At 41.2% G+C, this 27,330-nt stretch overlaps 2 protein-coding genes across 7 annotated transcripts in view; both read left to right on the forward strand.

Moving 5' to 3' along the window:
- Nucleotides 1-257: 257 nt before the first annotated feature.
- LOC106569220 (protein transport protein Sec61 subunit gamma) lies at nt 258-2,481 on the forward strand. 4 transcript variants are annotated; one of them, XM_014140364.2, is made up of 4 exons: nt 258-461; nt 1,390-1,504; nt 1,911-2,013; nt 2,152-2,481. In XM_014140364.2, exons 2-4 carry the CDS (start codon nt 1,411-1,413, stop codon nt 2,159-2,161), a joined length of 207 nt encoding a protein of 68 aa, XP_013995839.1. In that variant the 5' UTR covers nt 258-461; nt 1,390-1,410; the 3' UTR covers nt 2,162-2,481. The 4 variants fall into 4 exon arrangements, with proteins under 4 accessions (XP_013995839.1, XP_013995842.1, XP_013995838.1 ...); XM_014140367.2 differs by having other exon boundaries at nt 281-461; nt 1,393-1,504; XM_014140363.2 differs by lacking the exon at nt 258-461 and adding an exon at nt 701-991.
- Nucleotides 2,482-17,719: 15,238 nt separating this feature from the next.
- Nucleotides 17,720-27,330, forward strand: part of LOC106569219 (contactin-associated protein-like 2) — an 85,149-nt gene continuing 75,538 nt past the window's right edge. Inside the window, exons 1-2 of one of the 3 annotated variants that reach the window (XM_014140360.2) lie at nt 17,720-17,946; nt 18,648-18,741. In XM_014140360.2, the coding sequence (XP_013995835.1) occupies nt 18,660-18,741 (82 nt within the window). In that variant the 5' untranslated portion in view covers nt 17,720-17,946; nt 18,648-18,659. Of the gene's footprint in view, nt 17,947-18,253; nt 18,742-27,330 lie in introns of those variants that run through there. The other 2 variants (XM_045694130.1, XM_014140361.2) reach the window with 2 other exon arrangements.

Raw genomic sequence — 27,330 nt, forward strand, 5'->3', positions numbered from 1 at the left:
GGATGAGGGCGGACCTTTAAAAAATATGTTATGTTGATTTAAAAAAAAAATCCTATCTGGACAGGAGGGGATTTTAATTGTATTCACACTAACTGCTTACCACAATAAAATGATTGTTTTTAAACAGTTAATAATGCCCTTTCTTTTTTTTGAGCATTATGTTCACAGATGTAGGCTACATCATTAAGACATTCGACATTATCACGGGCACGGTGGGCCAATTTTAAACCACACCCTACGCTTGCTATTATGGTGGCAGAGATTGTATCCGGGTTATGTTTGAGCGCATGCGTATTAATGCGGAAGATCAATTTCTGCATACTTTACATCTCCTCCACCTGGCTTGGTAACATATTGGTGGCCAAAAAGCAGGGATCCAATTTCTCCTAAAATCGTTCTCCCACTGGGGCAGAATCATCTCGGGTGGTGAGGCTCGGGAGACTTCACACCTGTCGCAGCAGGTACAATAGGCTTTATCATCCCCACTCTCGTCAGGTTCGATTACTGAGCATTCACCAGCAACCGTCTCCATTTTGAGGTTATCAGGGGAGCATGTAGCCTAACCATTCCTAGGCATTAACGTTAGTTTATTCATAATAAGTATAGGTTTGTAGCCCAGTCAAGAGATGAAGGTTTATACCAAAAAAATGGTTGTCGCAAGTTGCCACAGTCATAAACCCCGACTATTTCAACAATTTATTTTTAAAATCCGATTTAAACCTTATGCCTACTCCTAACCTTAAGACCAAAAGGCTACGTTTTGTTTTCAGAATATTTTTGTTACGATATAGCTAGTGACAACCAAAAACGGTTTACATTGCGCCACTTTTCCTGTTTGCTTGCATCAAGAGTTTGCGTCATACTTCCCAATCCCGTCCGGGTTAACCTTTTGCGCATGCGCATTTACACGAAGTCGACGTAGGCTTTCGAGTTAGAACATACGTGGTCTTTACACAGAGCAGTCACAAAAATAAGTATTCAGAAAACTCCGGTAAGTCAACTAGAATTGCCCTATCAGATTAATTTACGGATGTATTTTTGTTCTGTTAATAGTGTTATTTTAAAGTTGCGTCAAGTCGCGCATTGTAATATCTTTACCTTGTATTAAGAAGAACAGTCGTTACAATGTTATATAACTTTCATTGGCAGAGTAGCATTATCAGCTACAATGTAACATGAGTATTACATTGTCTTCACGAAATGTTAAACATTGTTACAAATAAGTGTTTTGAAACATTTACCCAAGGCTGAAGTTTAGGGGACTGGAGGGTTACACTGGTGTAATAGGCTACCTAAAACACTTTTTTTTTTCTAAAAGCTTATACTGTATTATGTATATAGGCTGCTAAGTAAACATTAATTTATACATTTTATTTATTGTTCCCCCAGTAGGACAAAAACCTTTTCAACATGGACCAGGTAATGCAATTTGTGGAGCCCAGTCGGCAGTTTGTGAAGGACTCGATAAGGCTTGTGAAGAGGTGTACCAAGCCAGACAGAAAAGGTAATCTATCCTATATCATAGATATCCTTATAATGAATTGACCTCTACATGATTGGCTGTTGTGAAGGGCTGATATCTTACTCAAACACTGTACCCTTTTACAGGAAATTAAATGTAGTTACGTTTGAGGTATTCTCAGAAGCCTCTCTCACTAGCATGATGTGTCAGTATAGATGCATTGAACTGACTGGGCATATATTTCTCTGTATTATACATCATTATCACTCTTTTCTGCTTTATTAATCAGTTGACTGTCCAAATTCATATATTGTTTACAATAACAATATTGTACATTTATTGTATTTATTTAATGATTTGTTAGCTTCTGGTTGACCTAACTTTAATGTAGCAGCTATCTGAATTTGGCCATGCAAAATCGGATTAAACTTTGTTCTTTCTAATTCAGAGTTCTCGAAGATTGCCATGGCCACAGCGATAGGTTTTGCTATCATGGGCTTCATTGGTTTCTTCGTCAAACTCATCCACATCCCAATCAACAACATCATTGTGTAAGTATTCATCGATAATCGCCTAGTATTACTGTTAATCAACCACTGCACAATGATGATAGATGGCAGTGTTCCTCAATGGAGATAGCTTTTTATATGAATGACTTTGCAATTAATTAATATAATTTTGTCTTGCAGTGGTGGTTGAATATCTCCCCTGGCTGACTGACTACCTGCAACTGGACATGGGATAAAAGTGCTGAAGTGTTAACATTTTTTTGTATATTAAAGTTCATATTTGTTTGCTTTGTAAATAAATTTGGATTAATAAGAGATCAAATCTCATGTTTATTTCCTCTAAATCACAGAAAATATTAACTCCGATCTAGGGCGTTAGCATTGGGCATATTGTTTTGATTAACACATTATTTGTTATATTTCCTGTAAGGATTGACTGATACTGTCTTCCATGACTGATCTGATTCTGAATGGACTGATTAAATAAAGTTAATTATCTTCTGTTTTCCATTTAATCTCCATGTTATTTAGGGTAGAGTTATTCAGCCTCAGTTTGTTTTGCACAACTTCATATTATAGTCAGATAAGATACGCTTGCAGAGCTTCTGCTGCACTTAACCTTTCTCCATTTACTATGTTCACTTGTGTAGCCCTTGTTCCCTTATAAGGCTAGCAGAAAACATGACCTCCCTGTACACTGCAGAATCAGTGAGTATCTCTAGGGAATTCTAAAGGAGTATTATGTGAGCCTGTGTGTTCCACATTCTATGGCTTGGATTTTCCTCCCCTTTTACTGCTATAAATAATGCAACACACATGAGGAAAACAAGTAGAGCTTTATATTTATAGGCAGGAGGAAATTAATTTGTAATGTGGTGTGAAAAGGTTCAAAGCCCAGTGTGAGTGATATATATGACATTTTTTTACCAGAAGGGAAACCTGTATGGATTACATTTTGAAGAGGTGAGTAAAATCGTAAGCTTCATGTAATGAAAATCATCTCCAAGTATGAATCATTGATGCTGAGGTTGCATTGTCTGTCACATCGCCATACAGTGGGGTTTCAGAGCAATGGTGTGGGAAAAAACAATATATAATATCCCCAGAAAATAAAATGCCATTAGATTTCTATTCAAATCAGGTCATACAAGTGGTTGACAGAGGCACAGGGAAGAGATAATCACACTTCGAAGATTAACATTCATCCATTCACTCCCACAGTAGGTGTATTTTACATATTAGGTTTGCTTCAGTGAGACAGACAGGCCTACATCCGTCATTTTTAATTTCCTAACATTTGAACACAAAGGACTTCTCTAGTCATATAGTATATAATTCGGACAAGTTGAATGATCTGATGAGGTAAAAAAGTCAAGATTGAGTAGGCTAGTGTAGATTTCTTTGAAGTGTGTGCATCCACTGTTTGACTAAATTACTCATGGATAATGGATGAAAACCTGAGGCAAAAACAAATTAAACATTTAAATTTGAATTGTCCTGCACATTAGTGATTATTCTATGGCACTGGAAGAAGTACAGGATGAGACTATTATTCCTAACACCTTGTAGTATTCACCTCTGTATACAGACTAGGCCAAAAGCTGTGGCCTGCAGACTGCAACGCAGTAGATGTTGTTAGCACATTATAACTATCTATACATGTTAAGTTATGTCATTTCAGTAGTAGGCTATGTTCAAAATAATTCCTTGAAATAGCACATTAGTAATGAAAATAACAGTGCCGACAACTCAACATAATCATTCCGGGTAGCCTATAATTCAGAGATACAGTTGAAGTCGTACGTTTACATACACCTTAGCCAAATACATTTAAACTCAGTTTTTCACAATTCCTGACATTTAATCCTAGTAAAAATTCCCTGTTTTATGTCAGTTAGGATCACCACTTTATTTTAAGAATGTGAAATGGCAGAATAATAGTAGAGAATGATTTATTTCAACTTATATTTCTTTCATCACATTCCCAGTGGGTCAGAAGTTTACATACACTCAATTAGTATTTGGTAGCATTGCCTTTAAATTGTTTAACTTGTGTCAAATGTTTCAGGTAGCCTTCCATAAGCTTCCCACAATAAGTTGGGTGAATTTTGGCCCATTCCTCCTGACAGAGCTGGTGTAACTGAGTCAGGTTTGTAGGCTTCCTTGCTTGCACGTGCTTTTTCAGTTCTGCCCACAAATTTTCTATAGGATTGCGGTCAGGGCTTTGTGATGGCCACTCCAATACCTTGAATTTGTTGTCTTTAAGCCATTTTGCCACAACTTTGGAAGTATGCTTGGGGTCATTGTCCATTTGGAAGACCCATTTGCGGCCAAGCTTTAACTTCCTGACTGATGTCTTGAGATGTTGCTTCAATATATCCACATAATTTTCCTGCCTCATGATGCCATCTATTTTGTGAAGTGCACCAGTGCCTCCTACAGCAAAGCACACCCACAACATGATGCTGTCACCCCTGTGCTTCACGGTTGGGATGGTGTTCTTCGGCTTGCAAGCATCCCCCTTTTTCCTCCAAACATAACGGTGATCATTATGGCCAAACAGTTCTATTTTTGTTTCATCAGACCAGAGGACATTTCTCCCAAAAAGTACGATCTTTGTTCCCATGTGCAGTTGCAAACCGTAGTCTGGCTTTTTTATGGCGGTTTTGGAGCAGTGGCTTCTTCCTTTCTGAGCGGCCTTTCAGGTTATATCGATATAGGACTTGTTTTACTGTGGATATAGATACTTTTGTACCTGTTTCCTCCAGCATCTCCACAAGGTCCTTTGGTGTTGTTCTGGGATTGATTTGCACTTTTCGCACCAAAATACGTTCATCTGTAGGAGACAGAACGCGTCTCCTTTCTGAGCGGTATGACAGCTGCGTGGTCCCATGGTGTTTATACTTGCGTACTATTGTTTGTACAGATGAACGTGGTACATTCAGGCATTTGGAAATTGCTCCCAAGGATGAACCAGACTTGTGGAGGTCTACACTTCTTTTTCTGAGTTCTTGGCTGATTTCTTTTGATTTTCCTATGATGTCAAGCAAAGAGGCACTGAGTTTGAAGGTAGGCCTTGAAATACATCCACAGGTACACCTCCAATTGACTCAAATGATGTCAATTAGCCTATCAGAAGCTTCTAAAGCCATGACATCATTTTCTGGAATTTTCCAAGATGTTTAAAGGCACAATCAACTTAGTGTATGTGAAATTCTGACCCACTGGAATTGTGATACAGTGAATTATAGGTGAAATCATCTGTTTGTAAACAATTGTTGGAAAAATTACTTGTGTCATGCACAAAGTAGATGTACCTAACTGACTTGCCAAAACTATAGTTTGTTAACAAGAAATGTGTGGAGTGGTTGTAAAACTAGTTTTAATGACTCCAACCTAAGTGTATGTAAACTGTGTTGTTATGGAAAGGAAGAGCGTGATATATAGGAAGAGGAGTATACACAGTAATTCAAGGAGTTTAAATCACTACTCTACTGGAGTTATCTTTACCCTCAACAGAGTGATACACTCCCTGGAGTTAATGTTGATAACTAGAGTTGATTGGGACTGACTACTTTTAAGGCCAGGCATCACAGGCTAAGATTACATTTTTGCATCTACTATCACATATTTTGATTTATTAATCTTAGTATTTTCAACAAAAAAGTCAGTTGATAAATGTATATTTTCGTTAATTTATCATACTACATAAGTCATGAATTGTAAGCACTTTTAAATGGACATCCATCCATAATTTCTAAGCTAACTGCATTGAATCGCACATCATGTAAAGGTCCATTTCATAGAGAATGTTACAAACGGGACTATATGTAGTAACGTACTTTGAAGAGATGGTGATTGTGTCGAAATAGGTGTTTGGTAGTCTAAATTCAGTGTACTTGTCTTCAACTGACATTTCCAGAAAGTCTGACTTTTTCCTCATCATCAGAAGCATCAGCATACACCATGTTGTGGGGTTATCCTTAGACGTATTCTCCAGATTTATACATAGGGAATTGTTGATGTTGTCCAATTTTTATTCTAGATGACATTTTCCAAGAAATCCACCTAAAATGCATTTTGCACACTTTTTTTGGCGCTTTACAGATAGAAATATGAAAAAGTATTTATCCACAATCTACAAAATGTCCAGTCCTGGAGTGTCTTAACAAAATGAAACAAAAATATTTAGGCTGACTTCATCCAGTGTCCAGATAAATGTGCATTACATATGCAAATGCAGTGCATTCAGAAAGTACTCAGACCCAAAATACTTATTCCACATTTTGTTGTCTCACCCATCTACACAAATTACCCCATAATGAAAGTGGAAACGTTTAATTTTTTTGCACATTTATTGAAAATGAAATACAAAACATCTAATTTACTTAAGTATTCACATCTCTGAGGCAATACTTTGTTGATTCACCTTTGGCAGCAATTACAGCTTTGAGTCATCTTGGGTCTGTCTGTCTATCAACTTTGCACATCTGCATTTGGGGATTTTCTCCCATTATTCCTTGCAGATTTTCTCCAGCTCTGTTAAATTAGATTGCTGTTCACCGCTGCTCCCAATCTTCATGTCTTTCCACAGATTTTCAATGTGATTCAAGTCTAGGCTTTGGCTGGGTCACTCAAGGACTTTCACATTCTTGTTCTGAAGCCATTCAAGCATTGCTTTGGCTGTATGCTTGGGGTCAATGTCTTGTTGGAACGTAAATCTTTGCCCCCAGTCTGTCGTATGCACTCTGAAGCAGGTTCTCATCAATAATTTGAATGTATTTGGCTCCATTCAATCTTCCTGCTGCTGAAAAGCATCCCCATAGCATGCTTCACGGTAACAATGGTGTAAAACAGTTTTTTTTTCAGACATAGCGCTTTGCATTCAGGCCAAAGAGTAAAATGTTTGTCTCATCAGACCGCAGAATCTTTTACCTTATGCTCTGTCTTTCAAGTGCCTTTTTGCGAACTCCAGGCGTGCTGTCATGTGCCTTTTTTTCTCAGGAGTGCCATCCATCTGGCCACTCTCCTATAAAGCACATATTTGTGAAGTGCTGTAGAGACTGCTGTCCTTCTGGCAGGTTCTCCCATCTCACCCAAGGAACTCTGTAGTTCTGCCAAAATGGTCATTGGGTTCTTGGTCACCTCCCTGACCAAGTTCCTTCTTGCCTGATTGCTCAGTTTGGTCTGATGGACAGCTTTAGGCAGAGTCTGGTTAGTTCCGTATTTCTTCAATTTTCCAATGACCGCTATGCTCTTGGAAACTTTCAACACTACACATGGTTTTATACCCTTCCCCAGATATATGCCTTATCACAATTCTATCTTAAAGTTAGAAAAACAATTCCTTGGACTTCATGATATAGTTTCTGCTCTGACAACTGTGGGACCTTATAAAACAGGTGTGTTTCTTTCTAAATCATGTCCAAACAATTGAATCGGCCACAGGTGGACTCCAATCAAGTTGTAGTGACATTTCAAGGATGATCAAAGGAAGTTGGATGCACCTGAGCTCAATTTGAAGTGTCATAGCAAAGGGGTGTGAATACTTACACTACTGGTCAAAAGTTTTAGAACACCTATTCATTCAAGGGTTTTTCTTTATTTTTTGTATTTTCTACATTGTAGAATAATAGTGAAGACATCAAAACTATTAAATAACTCATATGGATTCATGTAGTAACCAAAAAAGTGTTAAACAAATCCAAATATATTTCATATTTGAGATTCTTCAAAGTAGCCACCCTTTGCGTTGATGACAGCTTTGCACACTCTTGGCATTCTCTCAACCAGCTTCACCTGGAATGCTTTTCCAACAGTCTTGAAGGAGTTCCCACATATACTTAGCACTTGTTGGCTGCTTTTACTTCACTCTGCGGTCCAACTCATCCCAAACCATCTCAATTTGGTTGAGGTCAGGGGATTGTGGCGGCCAGGTCATCTGATGCAGCCCTCCGTCACTCTCCTTCTTGGTAAAATATCCCTTACACAGCCTGGAGGTGTGTTGGGTCATTGTCCTGTTGAAAAATAAATAATAGTCCCACAAAGCCCAAACCAGATGGGATGGCCTATCGCTGCAGAATGCTGTGGTAGCCATGCTGGTTAAGTTTGTCTTGAATTCTAAATAAATCACAGACAGTGTCACCAGCAAAGCACCCCCACACCATAACACCTCCTCCTCCATGCTTTACGGTGGGAAATACACATGCAGGGATCATCTGTTCACCCTCACCGCGTCTCACGAAGACACGGCAGTTGGAACCAAAAATCTCCATTGCTCGTGTTTCTTGGCCCAAGCAAGTCTCTTATTATTATTGGTGTCCTTTAGTAGTGGTTTCTTTGCAGAAATTCGACCATGAAGGTCTGACTCACACTGTCTCCTCTGAACAGTTGATGTTGAGATGTGTCCGTTACTTGAACTCTGTGAAGCATTTTTTTGGGCTGCAATTTCTAAGGCTGGTAACTCTAATGAAATTATCCTCTACAGGTAACTCTGGGTCTTCCATTCCTGTGGCGGTCGTCATGAGAATCAGTTTCATCGTAGTGCTTGATGGTTTTTGTGACTGCACTTGAAGAAACTTTCAAAGTTATTGACTGACCTTCATGTCTTAAAGTAATGATGGACTGCCGTATCTCTTTGCTTATTTGAGCTGTTCCTGCCTTAATATGGACTTGGTCTTTTACCAAATAGGGCTATCTTCTGTATACCAACCCTACAGTACCTTGTCACAACACAACTGATAGGCTCAAACCCATTCAGAAGGAAAGAAATTCCACAAATTACCTTTTAACAAGGCATACCTGTTAATTGAAATGCATTCCAGGTGACTACCTCATGGAGCTGATTAAGGGAATGCCAAGGGTGTGCAAAGCTGTCATCAAGGCAAAGGGTGGCGACTTTGAAGAATCTCAAATATAAAATATATTTTGATTTGTTTAACACTTTCTTGGTTACTACATGATGCCATATGTGTTATTTCATAGTTTTGATGTCTTCACTATTATTCTACAATGTAATTTTTTTTTTAATGGATAGAACTACAGATTGGTTTCCACTAGTTACCACAGCCACAAAGTCAAAATTGACTATAGTAAATATTCATGAAAACAACAATTTTATTTTTGGTCTTAACTTAAGATGAGGATTAGGCATAAAGTTAGCATTGTGGTTAGGTTTCTAATCACATTTTAAGAAGAGATTTAGAAATAGGCAGGGTTATTCTTTTTTCAACTCTTCAATCTCTGTCAAGTTGGTTGTTGATCATTGCTTAAATGCCATTTTCAAGTCTTGCCATAGATTTTCAAGCCAATTTAAGCAAAACTGTAACTTGGCCAATCAGGAACATTCAATGTCATCTTGGTAAGCATCTCAAGTGTATATTTGGCCTTGTCTATTGGTTATTGTCCTGCTGATAAGTGAATTTGTCTCCCAGTGTCTGTTGGAAACCAGGGTTTCCTCTAGGGTTTTGCCTGCATTTACCTCTATTTCGATTATGTTTATCCCCCCCAAAAACTTCCTAGTCCTTGCCGATGACGATCATATCCATAACATGATGCAGCCACCACCATGCTTGAACATATGTAGTGTGGTACTCTCACCATCCAAAGCGTTATTAATAACTTTGCCATGCTCAAAGGTGTATTCAGGGTCTGTTTTTGAAAAATAGTATTTTCACCCGTCTACCAATAGATGCCCTTTGCGAGCATTGGCAAACCTCCCTGGTCTTTGGGGTTGAATCTCTACTTGAAATTCACTACTCGCCTGAGGGACCTTACAGATAATTATATGTGTGGGGTACAGAGATGGGGTAATCATTAAAAAATCATGTTAACCACTATTATTGCACACAGAGTTAGTTTTTACTCGCTTTACCTTCGTTTTTTTTTTTCATTTTAGTTTTTACTCCTTTTACTCCTGAACGTATTTAGGTTTGCCATAACAAAGGGGTTGAATACTTATTGACTGAAGACATTTCAGTTTAAATGTTTTTATGAATGTGTAAACATTTCTAAAAGCAAAATTCTTATTTGACATTGTGGGGTATTGTGTGTTGATTAGTAGCAAAATTCTAAATTTGATCCATTTTAAATTCAGGCTGTAACACAACAAATAGTGGAAAACATCAGAGGGGTGTGAATACTTTCTGAAGGCAATGTAACCCCCAAAATAGTGTTTTTTGACTCCAGAGGAGTTGAATTAACTCTTGCGATTATATTGTGAATAAACATTACTCTAAATAATTAACTCTAGAATAGGCCTACTGAACAACACTGCAAAAAGTTAAAGAAGTAACAATTATTTTTAATTTAATACTGTACAGAGTGAAACGTAATGATGCAACACTAAATTGAGCATATAGAACTCTGAAAATATAACTATGTATGCTTTACTCTTTTAGACTTGGACCAAATGTTATATGTGGCAGAGTAAAATGTTCTCCGCCTGTGCTGCCATCCTGTTAGAAGGTAACAAATAATTTTATTACAATGGTTAAGATGGATTTTCATTGTGTTCCATGATGTTATTTGTCCCCTAGTGGAGCTTTCTGGTACTTATAGACTGTACACAAACAGGAAGTAGAGAATTCGTTCTGCACTCATAGAAGCAGCTAAAAACAACGCTACGGTGCAGGCCTTTCAGTGTAGCTATTTCTTGTCACGCTTCAGCTTCGGAAAATATTTGTTTGTAAATTCGATTCAAGCATTTAGCTAGTGATGATAATCTTGTTATTGATAGAGTTGATTACATATCGATGTTGGTTGGTTGTATTTACTCACACAAATTGCAATGCTTTTCATGTATGCCGTCAGCTCTATTACTTTGCTCGTGCGTCATATAAACGAATTTTTAAACGTACAATACTGAAGTTTTGTTACTGTTTCTAGTGTAATATGCTTTGTTATTCTACAGAGATGGTTGAACATTATTAGAGTAATGAAAGGAGTTAGCCAATTACCATATGAGTAACAATTAGCTACATGGTTTGGCGTCATTCCAGATGCATGGTACCCTAGGCACGTGTTTGTATTTTCATGCAATTTCAACTTGAAATGTATCATGTACAGCAACAGTATGTCGATTTGAATTGAATACTAAAGTATATTATTTTCTGTATTTTGCCGTTTCAAAACATAAACGTTTTCAATATATTCCTTTCAAGAAAAGTCACGCCTTGGGAGTTTTATTGAAAACTTAGTTGTTAGATATCTGTCTAGTTTTGCATGGGAACGCAATTCAAGGGCAGAATAGTGAAAAAATATCATCACGGCGGGCTCAAGCACAAGAATAACCGCACACAGTGGTTATGTTTCTACGTTCATCAGCCAACAAAGCCTCTTATCCTAGGGAAGACCAGCAGTCTACGATGCAACAAGCAGAGCCAGGTGTTCAACAGAGAGAGATGGAGGACCCTCTTCAGCACATTGGGACCAAGTCTCAGTCTACAAGATCAAGGTCATCAAAACAGTCAAGCAGATCCTCAAAGGCGAGTTCTGCAGCCATCAAAGCACGCGCCAAAGCGGACGCAGCGCGTGCAAAAGTCTCCTATGCTGAGAAGGAAGCTTCTGTGATGAAGCAAAAAGCTGACCTCGATGCAAGTTTATATGTTCTCCAATTTGAGAGAACAGCTGCTGCTGCTTTGGCTGAAGCTGCAGCCCTTGAAGAAGCTGTAGAAGCAGAACGCAGAGAGCTTCGCAAAGAACTAGACACAGGGACACAGCCCTTAAGTCCAGTCCAACGTACTTGTGAGTATGTGCAACATGCTAGGCCCTACTTTGCTGAACTTCCATTTGAAGTAGAGAAACAAGAGCTTAGTGTTGACCCAGCTACGTGCCATAACCCAGAAAGTAGCAAACAACAGAGCATGAGCAGAGACTCTCCATTCAAAAGAAATGAACAGCAGCATGGTGGAAATGGAAAACAAGCCCACTTCCAGTCACACACACAAAGTGGCACCAGACCTCATCAAGTACCTCCTACGCCGTGAGATGGTGAGTTCCGGACTCCTGAAGTTTGATGATCGGCCTGAAAATTATTGGGCTTGGAAAGCATCCTTTCTCAATGCGACCAGAGACTTGAATTTATCAGCCAGGGAAGAGTTAGATCTAATTACAAAGTGGCTAGGGGCAGAGTCGTCTGAGCAAGCAAAGAGAATTAGATCTGTCCATATTTTCAATGCATCAGCAACATGGTCTGGCAACGACTAGAAGAGTGCTATGGTACACCTGAAGTGATTGAGAATGCACTGTTGAAGAAAATTGCTGATTTTCCAAAACTGGCTAATAAAGACAATCACAAACTAAGAGAACTAGGTGACATTCTTCTTGAACTGGAGTGTGCTAAAGTATAAGGGTACCTTCCAGGCCTCGCTTATCTGGACACATCTCGGGGGGTAAACCCTATAGTAGAGAAACTTCCATTCAGTTTACAAGAAAAATGGATAGCACAGGGATCCAAATACAAGGAGGACTATCGGGTAGCATTCCCACCATTCTCGTTCTCCTCGAGATTCATCAGGAACCAGGCAAAAACTAGAAACGACCCCAGTTTCACCCTCTACACCTCAACTAACCAGGTGTCTATGAAAAGTGAGAAACCTGCCAGGTACAGCAGCAAGACACCTGTGACTGTATACAAAACAGATGTGTCATCTGAGCCCTCAGACCACCAAACCAAACCCAGTAAGACAAAGGTTGAAAGTCCTGACCATCACTGCCCAATACATAACAAGCCTCATCCTCTTAAAAGGTGTTGTGGGTTTAGATACAAAACTGTAGATGAGAGCAAATCATATCTCAAAGAGAATGGCATTTGTTTCCGATGTTGTGGGTCAACTCAGCACAGAGCTAAAGACTGTAAGGTGTCAATCAAGTGCCCTGAGTGCAACAGCGACAGACATCTTGCTGCTCTGCATCCAGGCCCAGCCCCTTCAAATACAGACACCGCTACAGCAGAGAAAGAGCATGGCGGGGAGCAAGGTCACGATGCTCTTCTATCACCTCAAAGTGTACGGAGATCTGTGGTGAGGCAGTCAATCCAAGATCATGTTCAAAAATATGCCTAGTCAAAGCAAATCCAGCTGGGAAAAGAGAGAAAGCTGTCAAAATGTATGTAGTGCTTGATGAACAGAGCAACACATCTCTGGCCAAGACAGAGTTTTTCAATCTCTTCAACATCAATGATAACTCTGCTCCATACACCATGAAGTCCTGTTCTGGGGTAACAGAGACTTCAGGCAGGAGAGCCGTCAACTTCATGGTGGAGTCTATAGATGGACACATGCAGCTCACTCTCCCTACTCTGATAGAGTGTGACATGATGCCAGATGATAGGATGGAGATTCCCTCCCCCGACATTGCGTATCATCATCCCCATCTGCAACCAGTGGCGGACAGAATTCCAGCTGTGGACCCAGACGCTCCCATCCTCCTGCTCTTAGGACGAGACATCCTAAGGGTACACAAGGTACGAGAGCAAATAAATGGGCCCCACGACACTCCTTATGCACAGCGACTCGACTTCGGTGGGTCATCGTGGGTGAGGTCTGTCTGGGAACGGCTCACCGATCAGCCAATGTTAACGTGTTCAGGACAAACATACTTCAAAACGGTCGCACATCCTATCTGAGCCCTTGCCCTGACATCATCCAGGTAAAAGAGAACTACAACAGCGTAGCTCAGAAACACATCTCTCCCTCTACAGTGCACTCGAGAGATCCAAGCACAACTGTGAACACAGACAGCCTGGGATGTTCCGTGTTCGACATAACACAAGACGATGATAAACCAGCACCATCAGTGGAGGACAAAGCCTTCTTGGACATTATGGACAAACAGGTTTTCCAGGATGATGGAAACAACTGGGTGGCTCCACTACCCTTTCGCCCCACTAGACGTCGCCTTCCTAATAACAGGGAGCAGGCCATGAACCGTCTCACATCACTTCGCAGGACTTTAGACAAAAAGCCTGACATGAAGCGTCATTTTATTGACTTCATGCAAAAGATGCTGGATAACAACCAAGCCGAACCTTCTCCGCCACTAGAGGGAGACAAAGAACGCTGGTATCTGCCCATATTTGGAGTTTACCATCCACTAAAGCCTGAACAAATAAGAGTAGTATTTGACTCCAGTGCTAAGTGTCAAGGCGTGTCACTTAACGATGTTCTGCTCAGTGGTCCAGACTTAAACAACACACTCTTGGGTGTCCTAATACGCTTCCGCAAGGATTGCATTGCACTAATGGCAGATGTGCAACAAATGTTTTACTGTTTTGGTGTACGTGATGATCACAGAGATTACTTAAGGTTTCTCTGGTATGAAGACAACAACCCAGATAGAAACATAACTGAGTACAGGATGAAAGTCCATGTATTTGGGAACAGCCCCTCACCAGCCGTAGCCATCTACTGCATGAGACGAGCAGCTCTACAGGGTGAGAAGGAACACGGGTCAGAACCCAAGCAATATGTAGTGAGGAACTTCTACGTCGATGATGGGCTGACATCAGTAGCTACTACAGAAACAGCTATCAACATTCTAAGAAAAACACAAGCAATGTTAGCGGAGTCCAACATGAAACTACACAAGATTGCATCCAATAGCAAAACAGTTATGGAAGCCTTCCCTATGGAGGACCGTACAAAAGACTTAAAAGATCTGGACCTAGGAGTGGATCCTCTCCCCTTTCAACAGTCTGGGACTTTCCCGGAACCTGGAAACAGACAGCTTCTCATTCCAGGTGTCCCACAAGAGGCATCCTGTCCACAGTGAATAGTCTTTATGACCCCTTTGGGTTCGTGGCTCCAATAACAATGCAAGGTAAAGCCTTAATCAGAGAACTCTCTTCTGATCAGAGTGAGTGGGATGCCCCTCTTCCCACAGAAAAAGAAGAGGAGTGGAAAATGTGGAAGGAATCTTTGATGGAGTTGGAACATGTGTATATTCAGTGGACCTACAGTGCCTTGTGAAAGTATTCGGCCCCCTTGAACTTTTCGACCTTTTGCCACATTTTAGGCTTCAAACATAAAGATATAAAACTGTAATTTTTTGTGAAGAATCAACAACAAGTGGGCCACAATCATGAAGTGGAACGAAATTTATTGGATATTTCAAACTTTTTTAACAAATACAAAACTGAAAAATTGGGCGTGCAAAATTATTCAGCCCCCTTAAGTTAATACTTTGTAGCGCCACCTTTTGCTGCGATTACAGCTGTAAGTCGCTTGGGGTATGTCTATCAGTTTTGCACATCGAGAGACTGAAATCTTTGCCCATTCCTCCTTGCAAAACAGCTCGAGCTCAGTGAGGTTGGATGGAGAGCGTTTGTGAACAGCAGTTTTCAGTTCTTTCCACAGATTCTCAATTGGATTCAGGTCTGGACTTTGACTTGGCCATTCTAACACCTGGATATGTTTATTTGTGAACCATTCCATTGTAGATTTTGCTTTATGTTTTGGATCATTGTCTTGTTGGAAGACAAATCTCCGTCCCAGTCTCAGGTCTTTTGCAGACTCCATCAGGTTTTCTTCCAGAATGGTCCTGTATTTGGCTCCATCCATCTTCCCATCAATTTTAACCATCTTCCCTGCCCCTGCTGAAGAAAAGCAGGCCCAAACCATGATGCTGCCACCACCATGTTTGACAGTGGGGATGGTGTGTTCAGGGTGATGAGCTGTGTTGCTTTTACGCCAAACATAACGTTTTGCATTGTTGCCAAAAAGTTCGATTTTGGTTTCATCTGACCAGAGCACCTTCTTCCACATGTTTGGTGTGTCTCCCAGGTGGCTAGTGGCAAACTTTAAACGACACTTTTTATGGATATCTTTAAGAAATGGCTTTCTTCTTGCCGCTCTTCCATAAAGGCCAGATTTGTGCAGTATACGACTGATTGTTGTCCTATGGACAGAGTCTCCCACCTCAGCTGTAGATCTCTGCAGTTCATCCAGAGTGATCATGGGCCTCTTGGCTGCATCTCTGATCAGTCTTCTCCTTGTATGAGCTGAAAGTTTAGAGGGACGGCCGGGTCTTCGTAGATTTGCAGTGGTCTGATACTCCTTCCATTTCAATATTATCGCTTGCACAGTGCTCCTTGGGATGTTTAAAGCTTGGGAAATCTTTTTGTATCCAAATCCGGCTTTAAACTTCTCCACAACAGTATCTCGGACCTGCCTGGTGTGTTCCTTGTTCTTCATGATGCTCTCTGCGCTTTAAACGGACATCTGAGAATATCACAGAGCAGGTGCATTTTTATGGAGACTTGATTACACACAGGTGGATTCTATTTATCATCATTAGTCATTTAGGTCAACATTGGATCATTCAGAGATCCTCACTGAACTTCTGGAGAGAGTTTGCTGCACTGAAAGTAAAGGGGCTGAATAATTTTGCACGGCCAATTTTTCAGTTTTTTATTTGTTAAAAAAGTTTGAAATATGCAATAAATTTCGTTCCACTTCATAATTGTGTCCCACTTGTTGTTGATTCTTCACAAAAAATTACAGTTTTATATCTTTATGTTTGAAGCCTGAAATGTGGCAAAAGGTCGAAAAGTTCAAGGGGGCCGAATACTTTCGCAAGGCACTGTACATCCCAGTCTCTTTGTCTACCACTCAAAGAAGAGAGCTACACATCTTCTCGGATGCCTCTACAGTAGCCATAGGAGCGATAGCCTACCTGAGAGTTATTGACTCGGAAGGTCAATGCCATGTTGGATTTGTCATGGGGAAATCAAAATTGGCCCCTCGTCTGGCCCACACTATCCCACGGCTAGAACTGTGTGCGGCTGTGCTAGCTGTTGAGATGTATGAACTAATTAGAGACGAAATGGACAATGATGTAAATGCGGCCAAGTTCTACACAGACAGTAAGATAGTTCTCGGTTACATTCACAATGTCACCAAAAGATTCTATGTGTATGTTGCCAGTAGGGTAACTCGCATCAGGAAGTCTACCCATCCAGATCAGTGGTGTTATGTAAACACTGACAGCAATCCAGCAGACCATGCAACCAGGCCCATACTAGCTGCGCTCTTAAAGCACACCAGTTGGTTCTCAGGTCCACCTTTCCTGACCCAAGCAAACTCAAGTGAGCCTGAGTCCATCAATTTTGACCTTGTAGAGCCTCACACAGATGCAGAGATTCGACCAGACATCACTGTCTTCGCCACTAAGGTTTCTGGAGCTCAACTCGGCTCTCATCGCTTTGAGAGGTTCTCAAGCTGGAAAGCTCTCAATCGAGCCACAGCACGACTCATTCATGTTGCCAGATCCTTTCATGACGGTGCGGACAACGCCAGTTGCAGAGACGCAGAAAATGGACAGCAGGCGCACAGGAATGACTGGGCAGTCGGGCTTGTGGTCAAAACCTTTACCAGTAATGACAAAAAGGTTAGGAAAGTAGAACTAAAAATTGTCAAGCAAGGAGCTGCTAAGGTTTTTCTGAGACCAATCTCAGAGATTGTTGTTCTTCTTTCTAAAGCATCCTAGAGACAAAAGATAAGAATAAAAGGACATTATCTGTTCTTAATACATGTTTTATTTCATAGTGGCACAATTTCATTATGCCATGCGGGGAGTGTGCTGCCATCCTGTTAGAAGGTAACAACTTTTTATTACAACGGTTAAAATGGATTTTCATTGTGTTCCATGGTGTTATTCGCCCCCTAGTGGGGCTTTCTGGTACGCAAACAGGAAGTAGAGAATTCGTTCTGCACGCATAGAAGCAGCTTAAACAACGCTACGGTGCAGGCCTTTCAGTGTAGCTATTTCTTGTCACGCTTCAGCCTCGGAAAATATTTGTTTGTAAATTCGATTCAAGCATTTAGCTAGTGATGATAATCTTGTTACTGTTTCTAGTGTAATATGCTTTGTTATTCTACAGAGATAGTTGAACGTTATTAGAGTAATGAAAGGAGTTAGCCAATTACCATATGAGTAACAATTAGCTACATGGTTTGGCGTCATTCCAGATGCAAGGTACCCTCGGCACGTGTTTTGCATTTTCATGCAACTTCAACTTGAAATGTATCATGTACAGCTACAGTATGTCGATTTGAATTGAATACTAAAGTATATTCTTTTCTGTATTTTGCAGTTTCACAACATAAATGTTTTCAATATATTCATTCAAAAAAAGTCACGCCTTGGGAGTTTTATTGAAGACTTAGTTGTTAGCTATCTGTCTAGTTTTGCGTGAGAACGCAATTCAAGGGCAGAATACCGCCGTAAATTTATTTCACCGACGCGTGTCCCCTTGTGTATGTTTGGTGGACGGTACCATCACCGAAATAAAGGGGAACAGCAAGACCATTTCCAATTCAGTACTTGGACAGCGGCGACTGTTTGTCCGGTCATAATTAGCAAGAGAGTATACGTCAATGCAGTTAGAGCTAATGGGGCAGTGCAGTGAAAAAACATGGTTCGTGAGGATATTCTTTGAAAAAGAGGACCGTTTTTGTCTAGTGTTTAGTTTTGCTGGGTGACACTAGAGGTAGCGAATAATGAGCACCAGCGTGTAAGCGAGCCATTGCTTGGTAGCAGCCACTTTCTATATAGCTAATAAAGCCCTATCTGGATAGCTGTCTTCAGCTTGCTTCCGCCTAGAGAGGCGGGTTACTATACGAAACATCCATAGGCAACGGAAAACAACAACTTGCCACAATTTTCTTTGTTTCAAGGTCTAATTGAAGATGCTTCCTGGACCGGAGTTAACATTACTGCTCTGGATCTTCAGTTGCATCAGCAGCCTCAGCTCAGCATCTTCAACACCCAGTAAGTAGGCTAACACACACTATGATATGTCCTGAGCTTCGTTGCTTTGTGTCCGTCTTGTGCAGGACAAGGACCAGGGTATTCATTGCAGGCTGAGTGTTATGCGTCAAAGTGTTTAACACTTCGACATCAGACCTGCTTGGAACATATGGCAGTAGAAGAATACCGGTGTTTTCAGTGCTTATAACCGATAATCGTCTGTTATTGTATTTATTTATGGGGGATGGGGCTATGCTGCTTATTAGGCTACATTTGACCTGACTCCTTGTGTCGTTCGTAGATCCAATAGATGATTCTGAATGGCAGGCTACAGTATAGGCTACGTTTGGTCTGTGTCAAAAGAATCCCTTGATAGATGTTTCTGCAGTTTTGTTTCGGGAGAGTGCGGTTTTTATTACAGTGCACTGCAATATAGTTTATTTTTACTGAAGGCACATTTTAAGTCTCCAAAAAGTTTATTTAAAAATGCAATTTAAACGGTATAGATCAGGACACCTACTGTCGTTTTATTCTGTGATAAATCATGAATTAATTAAGCCTAATATTTAACGTGCATAAACACATGAAGGATAGCTATCGTAACAGCATGTGTTTTAGGAAGTTCTCTTTGCGTGATTTACTCTTTATTGCTAATCTAGTCTAAGCCAACATAGCAGGCATAAAATTAACTGGATTGACACAGCTGTATTGATGGCTGGGTGAGAGTGCTGGTCCCATGTGACATTAACTTTAAATGGAACTGTTAAACATTAAGATCTGTACAAGCAAAGTCATTATTTAACCAATATATCTATACTGAATAAAAATATAAATGCAACATGTAAAGTGTTGGTCCCATGTTTCATGAGCTGAAATAACGTGTTTCTCTCAAATTTTGTGCACAAATTTGTTTAAATTCCTGTTAGCGAGCATTTCTTCATTGCCAAGATAATCCATCCACCTGACAGGTGTGGCATATCAAGAAGCTGATTAAACAGGTGCACCTTCTGCTGGGGACAATAAAAGGCCACTCTAAAATGTGCAGTTCTGTCACACAACACAATGCCATAGATGTCTCAAGTTTTGAGGGAGCAGGCAATTGGCATGCTGACTGCAGGAATGTCCACCAGACCTGTTGCAAGAGAATTTAATGTTAATTTCTCTACCATAAGATGCCTCCAACATCGTTTTAGAGAATTTGGCAGTACGTCCAACTGGCCTCACAACCGCAGACCACATGTAACTATGCTAGCCCAGGACTTCTACATACGACTTCTTCAACTGCTGTCACGTCCTGACCATAGAGAGCTCGTATTTTTCTATGGTAGAGTAGGTCAGGGCGTGACTGGGGGATTTTGTCTAGTTAAATTTTTCTATGTAATGTTCTAGTTTCTTTTTTCTATGTTGGGGTTTTCGTATGATTCCCAATTAGAGGCAGCTGGTCATTGTTGTTTCTAATTGGGGATCATATTTAAGTAGTTATTTTTCCCACTTGTGTTTGTGGGAGATTATTTTTGAGGTAGTGCATGTTGCACCTCTTCGTCACGGTTTGATGTTTTGTTTATAGTATGTCTTGCATAGTTTCACATATAAATAAAGATGTGGAACGATACCCACGCTGCGCCTTGGTCTCCTTCATATGACGAACGTGACAGAATCTCCCACCACCAAAGGACCAAGCAGCGTGGACATGGGAGGAGATCCTGGACGGCAAGGGACCCTGGACGCAGATTGGGGAGTATCGCCATCCTAGGCAGGAGATAGAGGCAGCAAAGGAGGAACGGCGACGCTACGAGGAATTAGCACGGCAACAACGGAAGCCTGAGAGGCAGCTCCAAAAATGTTTTGGGGAGGCACACGGAGTGGTCGGCGGAGCCGAGGGTGAACCAGAGCCAGTTAGGAGTCGAGTGAGGAACTTGACGAAAGATTCCAGAGAGAGGTGTTGGCGTTGAGAGCGCTGCAGAGTGGGCGTGCTTACCGTGGGGAGCGTGTGACCAGTCAGGCACCGTGTTATGCGGTGATGCGCACTGTATCTCCAGTGCGCATTCATAGCCCGGTGCGCACTGTGCCTGCACCCCGCATTTGCCGGGCTAAAGTGAGCATTCAGCCAGGACGGGTTGTGCCGGCTCAGCGCTCCTGGTCTCCAGTACGCCTCCTCGGTCCAGGATATCCTGCGCCAGCTCTACGCACTGTGTCGCCAGTGCGCATTCACAGCCCAGTTCGTCCTGTGCCAGCGCCCCGCATTTGCCGGGCTAAAGTGAGCGTTCAGCCAGGACGGGTTGTGCCAGCTCTACGCTCCAGACATCCAGTGCGCCTCCATGGTCCAATATATCCTGCACCGGTTCTACGCACCAGGTCTCCAGTGCCCCTCCACAACCCAGTACGTTCTGTGCCTCCTCCTCGCACTCTCCCTGGAGTGCGTGCCCTCAGTCCAGTACGTCCTGTGCCTGCTCCTCGCACTCGCCCTGAAGTGTGTGTCACCAGTCTGGTGCTACCTGTCCCGGCTCCATGCACTAGGCCTCCAGTGCGCCTGCCCAGTCCGGTGCGTCCTGTGCCTGCTCTCCTCACTCGCCCTGAGGTGCGTGTTACCAGTCTGGCGCCACCTGTGCCAGCCCCACGCATCAGGCCTCCAGTGCGCCTTCCCGGTCCGGAGCTTCCTGGCGACGGTCCCCGGTCCGGAGGATGAGAGGGTTCGTCGTCCTGCACCAGAGCCGCCTCCTATGCCTCCAACACTAGACACCCCCCTAACCCTCCCTTTTGGTTTCAGGTTTTGCGGTCGGAGTCCGCACCTTTGGGGGGGGGTGTACTGTCACGTCCTGACCATGGAGAGCTCGTATTTTTCTATGGTAGAGTAGGTCAGGGCGTGACTGGGGGGTTTTGTCTAGTTTAATTTTTCTATGTTATGTTCTAGTTTCTTTTTTCTATGTTGGGGTTTTCGTATGATTCCCAATTAGAGGCAGTTGGTCATCCTTGTTTCTAATTGGGGATCATATTTAAGCAGTTGTTTTTCCCACTTGTGTTTGTGGGAGATTATTTTGAGTTAGTGCATGTTGCACCTCTTCGTCACGGTTTGTGTTGTTTATAGTTTATTGTATGTCTTGCATAGTTTCACATATAAATAAGATGTGGAACGATACCCACGCTGCGCCTTGGTCTCCTTCATATGACGAACGTGACAACTGCGGGATCGTCTGTGACTAGCCACCCTGACAGCTGATGAAACTGAGGAGTATTTCTGTCTGTAATAAAGCCCTTTTGTCAGGTAAAATTAATTCTGATTGGCTGGGCCTGGCTCTCACCATGGCTGCACCCCTGCCCAATCATGTGAAATCCATAGATTAGGGCCTAATGAATTTATTTCAATTGACTGATTTCCTTATATGAACTGAACATCATTAAAATCGCTGAAATTGTTGCATTTATATTTTTGTTCCGTATATTTTGTGTGTGGATGTGTGTTTACACATGTACATGTGCAAGAGAGACATTAAGATGCCCTGAAATGAGTGCATAGATGTCCCAGGACAGCAGTAAACAGACAACCAGATCAACTGAAATAAAACAAGAAATGGATAACATAACTCAGTGATATTTGGCTATTTAACAGACACTACATAGTGGTGTACGTCTTCGCCACACACCCCTCCCTTCTTGTCTCAACATTTTTTATTATACACAAGATACTTTATCTTCATGCTTTTCACTGACAGCTGCAACTCAATAATAAGCTAGTCCTACATTTGCCGCATGCGCTGCCCAAGGGGTCTGAATACGAATGCACTGTAGACGGGAGTAATTAGGAATTTTGGCAAATGTATTTCCCTATTGGAGGCGCCGCCTATGCCTGTCTGTGATGCTTGGCCTTAGTGTAACGGTAACCCATGATCATATTTGAGGAACAGAGGAAGGGGTATTACATGTCATTTCTGTCATACTCTATAACTGCCAATAGTCTGCTAAGAGGGAAAGATGATTAGCTCCTCCAAATTAAGCCATAAAATTCTCTGTCACTGTCATTTCTGTGTATTCAAGAGGTTGTGTACATTGTGGTAAAGTGTTCAGACGTTATGCCCTCGGCATTCATTCAGTGCGCGAAATAAGTTTGTTTCAGTGGCAAACTATCTTATCATGCCTGATAGAAAATAGAGAAACACACAGACAAATTAGAAAAACTATGCCCAAACTCGGTGAACACAGCCTGACCATTGACACGACTTCACAGGCAGAGCTGACTGCAGGCTGAGCTCACTGAGGTAGACACTAGCGGTTTTGGGGGTGGGGGGGGGTGACAAGACAACAATTGTGACAACAATTTTGGAGCCTGTTGTGGCCCCCCTAAATGTGGAGTATGAAATAATTTTTACAAAGCAAATTTTTGCGATTGTTCTTTTTTTACATCCGTTATTAGACAGTGGCAACGCGGAACATGGTCTTTTACCTGCTAATGCCTGAAATGCAGTGAAGAAAACGATATGACAACAATAACGTCTAATGTAACTGGCCCCTCTAACAGTACAACTGGCCCCAGCTTGCCCCCCCAGTTGAAATGGTCTAGAACCGCCCCTGGAGGTAGTGACCTCACTAACACTGTTTGAAAACTCTCTTGCCACACCATAAGGATACATTTTTCTTAACTCCAAATATACACGTCTTGTTATCATTATCGTCACAACTTGTGTTTGCAATGTTCCTTCAGTTTTCATAAATGAAAACGGAGGGGGAGAGAGAAACGGAGGGGGAGAGAGAAACGGAGGGAGGGTTTGTGTGTTTTTGCCTATTAGAGCTACGAAACACATTATTTAATTGCTTTCCTCCAGCCTGCACTGACCTTTCACTATTTGTATGAGTGGAGAGGCAGAAAGTTTAGATTTAATGAAGGTTGGATTTCACCATTCTGAACGTCTCAGATCAGATTAAGCTGTAACTACCTGGTTACGTTCTCTACATCTTTATACCGATTGTGTTAGACTAGATAAACATTGAAAGCCAAACTTCTATGGAAATACTATTGGATTTCAATTGTAGTGGTTTCCCTGACAGATGATCATGTTATTTAAGTGACTTACGTGGTTAAATAAGGGTTAGTAAATTAACACGGTTAAACCAGATTAGTTATTGTGCTAGTACCTTGTCAGTAGCTATATTTCCATTCATTTGTCCAGTATTTTTTTTTTCGACATTTAGAAAGTTTGCATAGAACATAGATGCGACAATTGCTTTCTAGGATGTGTTTACATTTACCCATCTTGTGTCAGTAAAAACAGCTGGACGTAATGACGTCACACCTAAAAAGAACACTTTCGCAAAAACGTACAGTGTCAAATAAAAATGTAGTGGTTGAAGTGTTTCCATTACTCATTTAGGCAAATTGCGCATTAATAAATTGGCGACAGCCTGTATGCCCTCCCACCTATCTGTTTCATGTCTCAGGTTGCCCGGGAAAGCCAGCATGGGTAGAATGCAACAATTTACTAATATTTGCCATATATTCTAATAATTATCCTGTGCCAACGTAACGCCACGGTCCGTGCCATGGTGAAACTTACACTCCTGTAGATCTGAATTAATTGGATGGTGACACTTGCCAGCCAACCAGAAAAGCAAGGCGATGCAATTCAGGCATTCTTGAAAGTCAGGACAATCCTTGTCCTGCAAAGAAAACATAATTTTGGTAGTTTTTATTTTGCAAGCACTAGACATTTGGATTGAAATGTGGAGTGGAGATTTATAGTTGTGGTGACATCACCATCAAAATGATTTGGCAATCATAATTTATTCGCATTTGTCTCAATAAAGAAAGTTACAAATCCATCCATGTCGAACAGATAAAAATTTATATATTTAGAAAATGTATCCTGTATCTGCTGTTTCCATTACATGACGCAATTCATTTTGCAACATTGCTTTTGTTGAATAAACCTGGGTCAATGGAAACCTGCCTAATGAGAAGAGAAGCCAGGGACCAATCGCCCTTGACTTCCATTGATGTCTCTGTGTTGACCTTTTGGTATTTGTAGTGACTGGGACATAAAGACCGACTCATTGTGGCCATGTGTCACATTTGTGTGTCAATGATTTCCTACAGTAAGATTCCATTTAAAGGTCATGAACAGTCAATCATGTTTTTCATGAAATTGGTTATTTGAAGGAAACCAGATCAAAGTATGAAAAATGACTGTTGCTTCTACATTGATAAAATTGATCATGAGGTTACTGGTCCCCTCCCCCATGTCAAACACTTGGATTCATTATTAGGAGGACAAGGTGACATCACCTTAACTCTCATTTTAATACACCAATGGTAACATGATATTCTCTTACCTAATTTAAATAAGTACTGCCTTGTAACCAACATCGGAGAAGGTGTGTTTGCAGAGGGGTGTGGTTTATATACTCGCTAGATAGCAACTCTAATGGTGCCAAAATTTGACTCTAGGGGGTCGGCAAATATAATTCAAAGTTTACCCTATTCATCTATGGCAAAGATACTTATACCGAACAAAAAATGTAAACGCAACATATAAAGTGTTGGTCCCATTTTTCATGAGCTAAAATAAAAGATCCCAGAAACAGGGTTTGTCCCACATGTACCTCCTTAGTTTAGAGGCAATGGGGCCACACTCAAATGGGTGCTGAGGAGTATTTCTGTCTGTAATAAAGCCCTTTTGTGGAGAAAAATTCTGATTGGCTGGGCCTGGTTCCCCAGTGTGTGGGCCTATGCCTTCTCAGGCCCACCCATGGCTGTGCTCCTGCCCACTATGTGAAATCCATAGATTAGGGCCTAATTAATTTATTTAAATTGACTGATTTCCTTCTATGAACTGTAGCTCAGTAAAATCTTTGAAATTATTGCATGTTGCGTTTATATTTTTGTTCAGTATATATGTTTCTTCTTTCAGCTGTGTCGGGTGTTAGCTAGTTACTGGCAAGCTATGTCTTCAGATAGCATGGAACAAAAGGGGGGGAAGGGTTGTTCAAAACTTTGCAGTTGTCAAGTCAATATCCGTCAATGCTGCTGTGAACTGCATCACAAGAGACATGTAAAAAAATATATAGATATCATAGGTGCAATTTCAGTGTTGTTTGAGTTGCTTTGTGTATCACCAAATTAGCCTGGGATGATTTTAATGCAACATTGCAACCAAGTTGCTTGACATAGGCGTTTCAAAGAGCTGGTCAGTCAAGGCAAGCTCATAAATATAAGTTCTCCACCCACTCGGCCTGTCTTTTCAAACTTCCTGGTAGTTAGACATGAGCGAAAGTTATTTTCAGAATGACTGTTCAGGACCTTTGAAAAAGTGGATTGATCAATAAAAAATGCAATGTATAGTTTAAATTCTTTATTTTTTTACACAAGAAATTAAATCTTAGACCTAATCGCTTAATTCATCAGACTCAATGTACTTTCCCTGGCTAAAAGATTTAAATAAATCTGAGTAATACAATTTGGCCAATTAAATAAGTAAATCCAATTGAAAAATGAACCCAGTCAACCCTCACTAAGGTAGCTTAAAGACCTGCATAGAGAAGTCATAGGGAATAGACTTAAACAAATCAGGTCTCTTTAGTTCACCAAACGAACTATAAAAACAGATGAATCATGCATATGAGGCATAAATACCTGCAATGGACTGTACAATAAACATATGGCACATATTACTATGTCTGAAAGAGAGACTACTCCTTACAAATGCTGTATGGATTTTATACTTGTGACCCTAAATAACTAAATGTTAACAATAATATTGAACTGAAGCTGCTGCGTGGGTCATGTAAGTAGAGGAATAATGATTGCGTCTCCAGATAATAATCTTGCTGCATATCCCATTTTGAGAATGAACCTCTAGATTGGTGTTTTTTTGTTAGGCAAATGAGAAAGCTCATTAAGATTCTAGACACCTGCCACCATCATTTGTCAAACCATGTGACGACCCTTACCGTGACCCTCCCCCCCATCCTCCAGGATCCTCCTTTTGTTCACTCTTGGTGGACACCTCCAGAACAAAGACCTGCCCAAAATCATCCCCCAAAATAACAATACCACAATGAACCACATTAAATCTCTAGTAAAATGTGGCCGTTATTCCACTGTCACTGGCATTGCACATATGGAGACAGCTTGGCCTCATGGCCTCTATACATGCATATCTGAAATGTTTACGTATTTATCACATTGTTGTTTGCATTTGGATTGAGATGGGGGATTAAAACCGTAGGAAACACACTCCCAGTCACAATGTCTTGCCATGGCTGATTGCTGGTCACAACTCTCTGTGTGTGATTGTGAAGTGAATCATTGGGGTTGGAGTCCCAGCAAGAGAAGATTAAAAAGGAAGCACTCATGCACCCGCTTTCAGGCAGCAGACCTCCCCGCGGATCACCAGCTTTTGACAGACCATGTTTTCGTAAAAAATCTGTATTCATTTGTGAGCAGTGCGGGCAGATGCTGTGTTCAGTATGATTGGGTCGAACAAAGAGAGGGAGCCGAGGAGGGAGCTATTCAAAGCCTAGCTCAGTCATTACCACTTGATGGGGCTGTGGGTTGGAGAGGCATAATTGACAGCGTTCACAACAAAAGTAATCACCAGTATTAACTCAACATATGGAGTG

The sequence above is a fragment of the Salmo salar genome, chromosome ssa14 (genome assembly GCF_905237065.1).
Source record: "Salmo salar chromosome ssa14, Ssal_v3.1, whole genome shotgun sequence".
NCBI classification, from domain to species: Eukaryota; Metazoa; Chordata; class Actinopteri; order Salmoniformes; family Salmonidae; genus Salmo; species Salmo salar.

Coding starts and splice junctions, on each gene's coding strand:
- LOC106569220 (XM_014140364.2), top strand. CDS start 1,411: ATGGACCAGGTAATGCAATTTGTGGAGCCCAGTCGGCAGTTTGTGAAG. Junction 1,505..1,910: donor TACCAAGCCAGACAGAAAAG/GTAATCTATCCT, acceptor TTTCTAATTCAG/AGTTCTCGAAGATTGCCATG.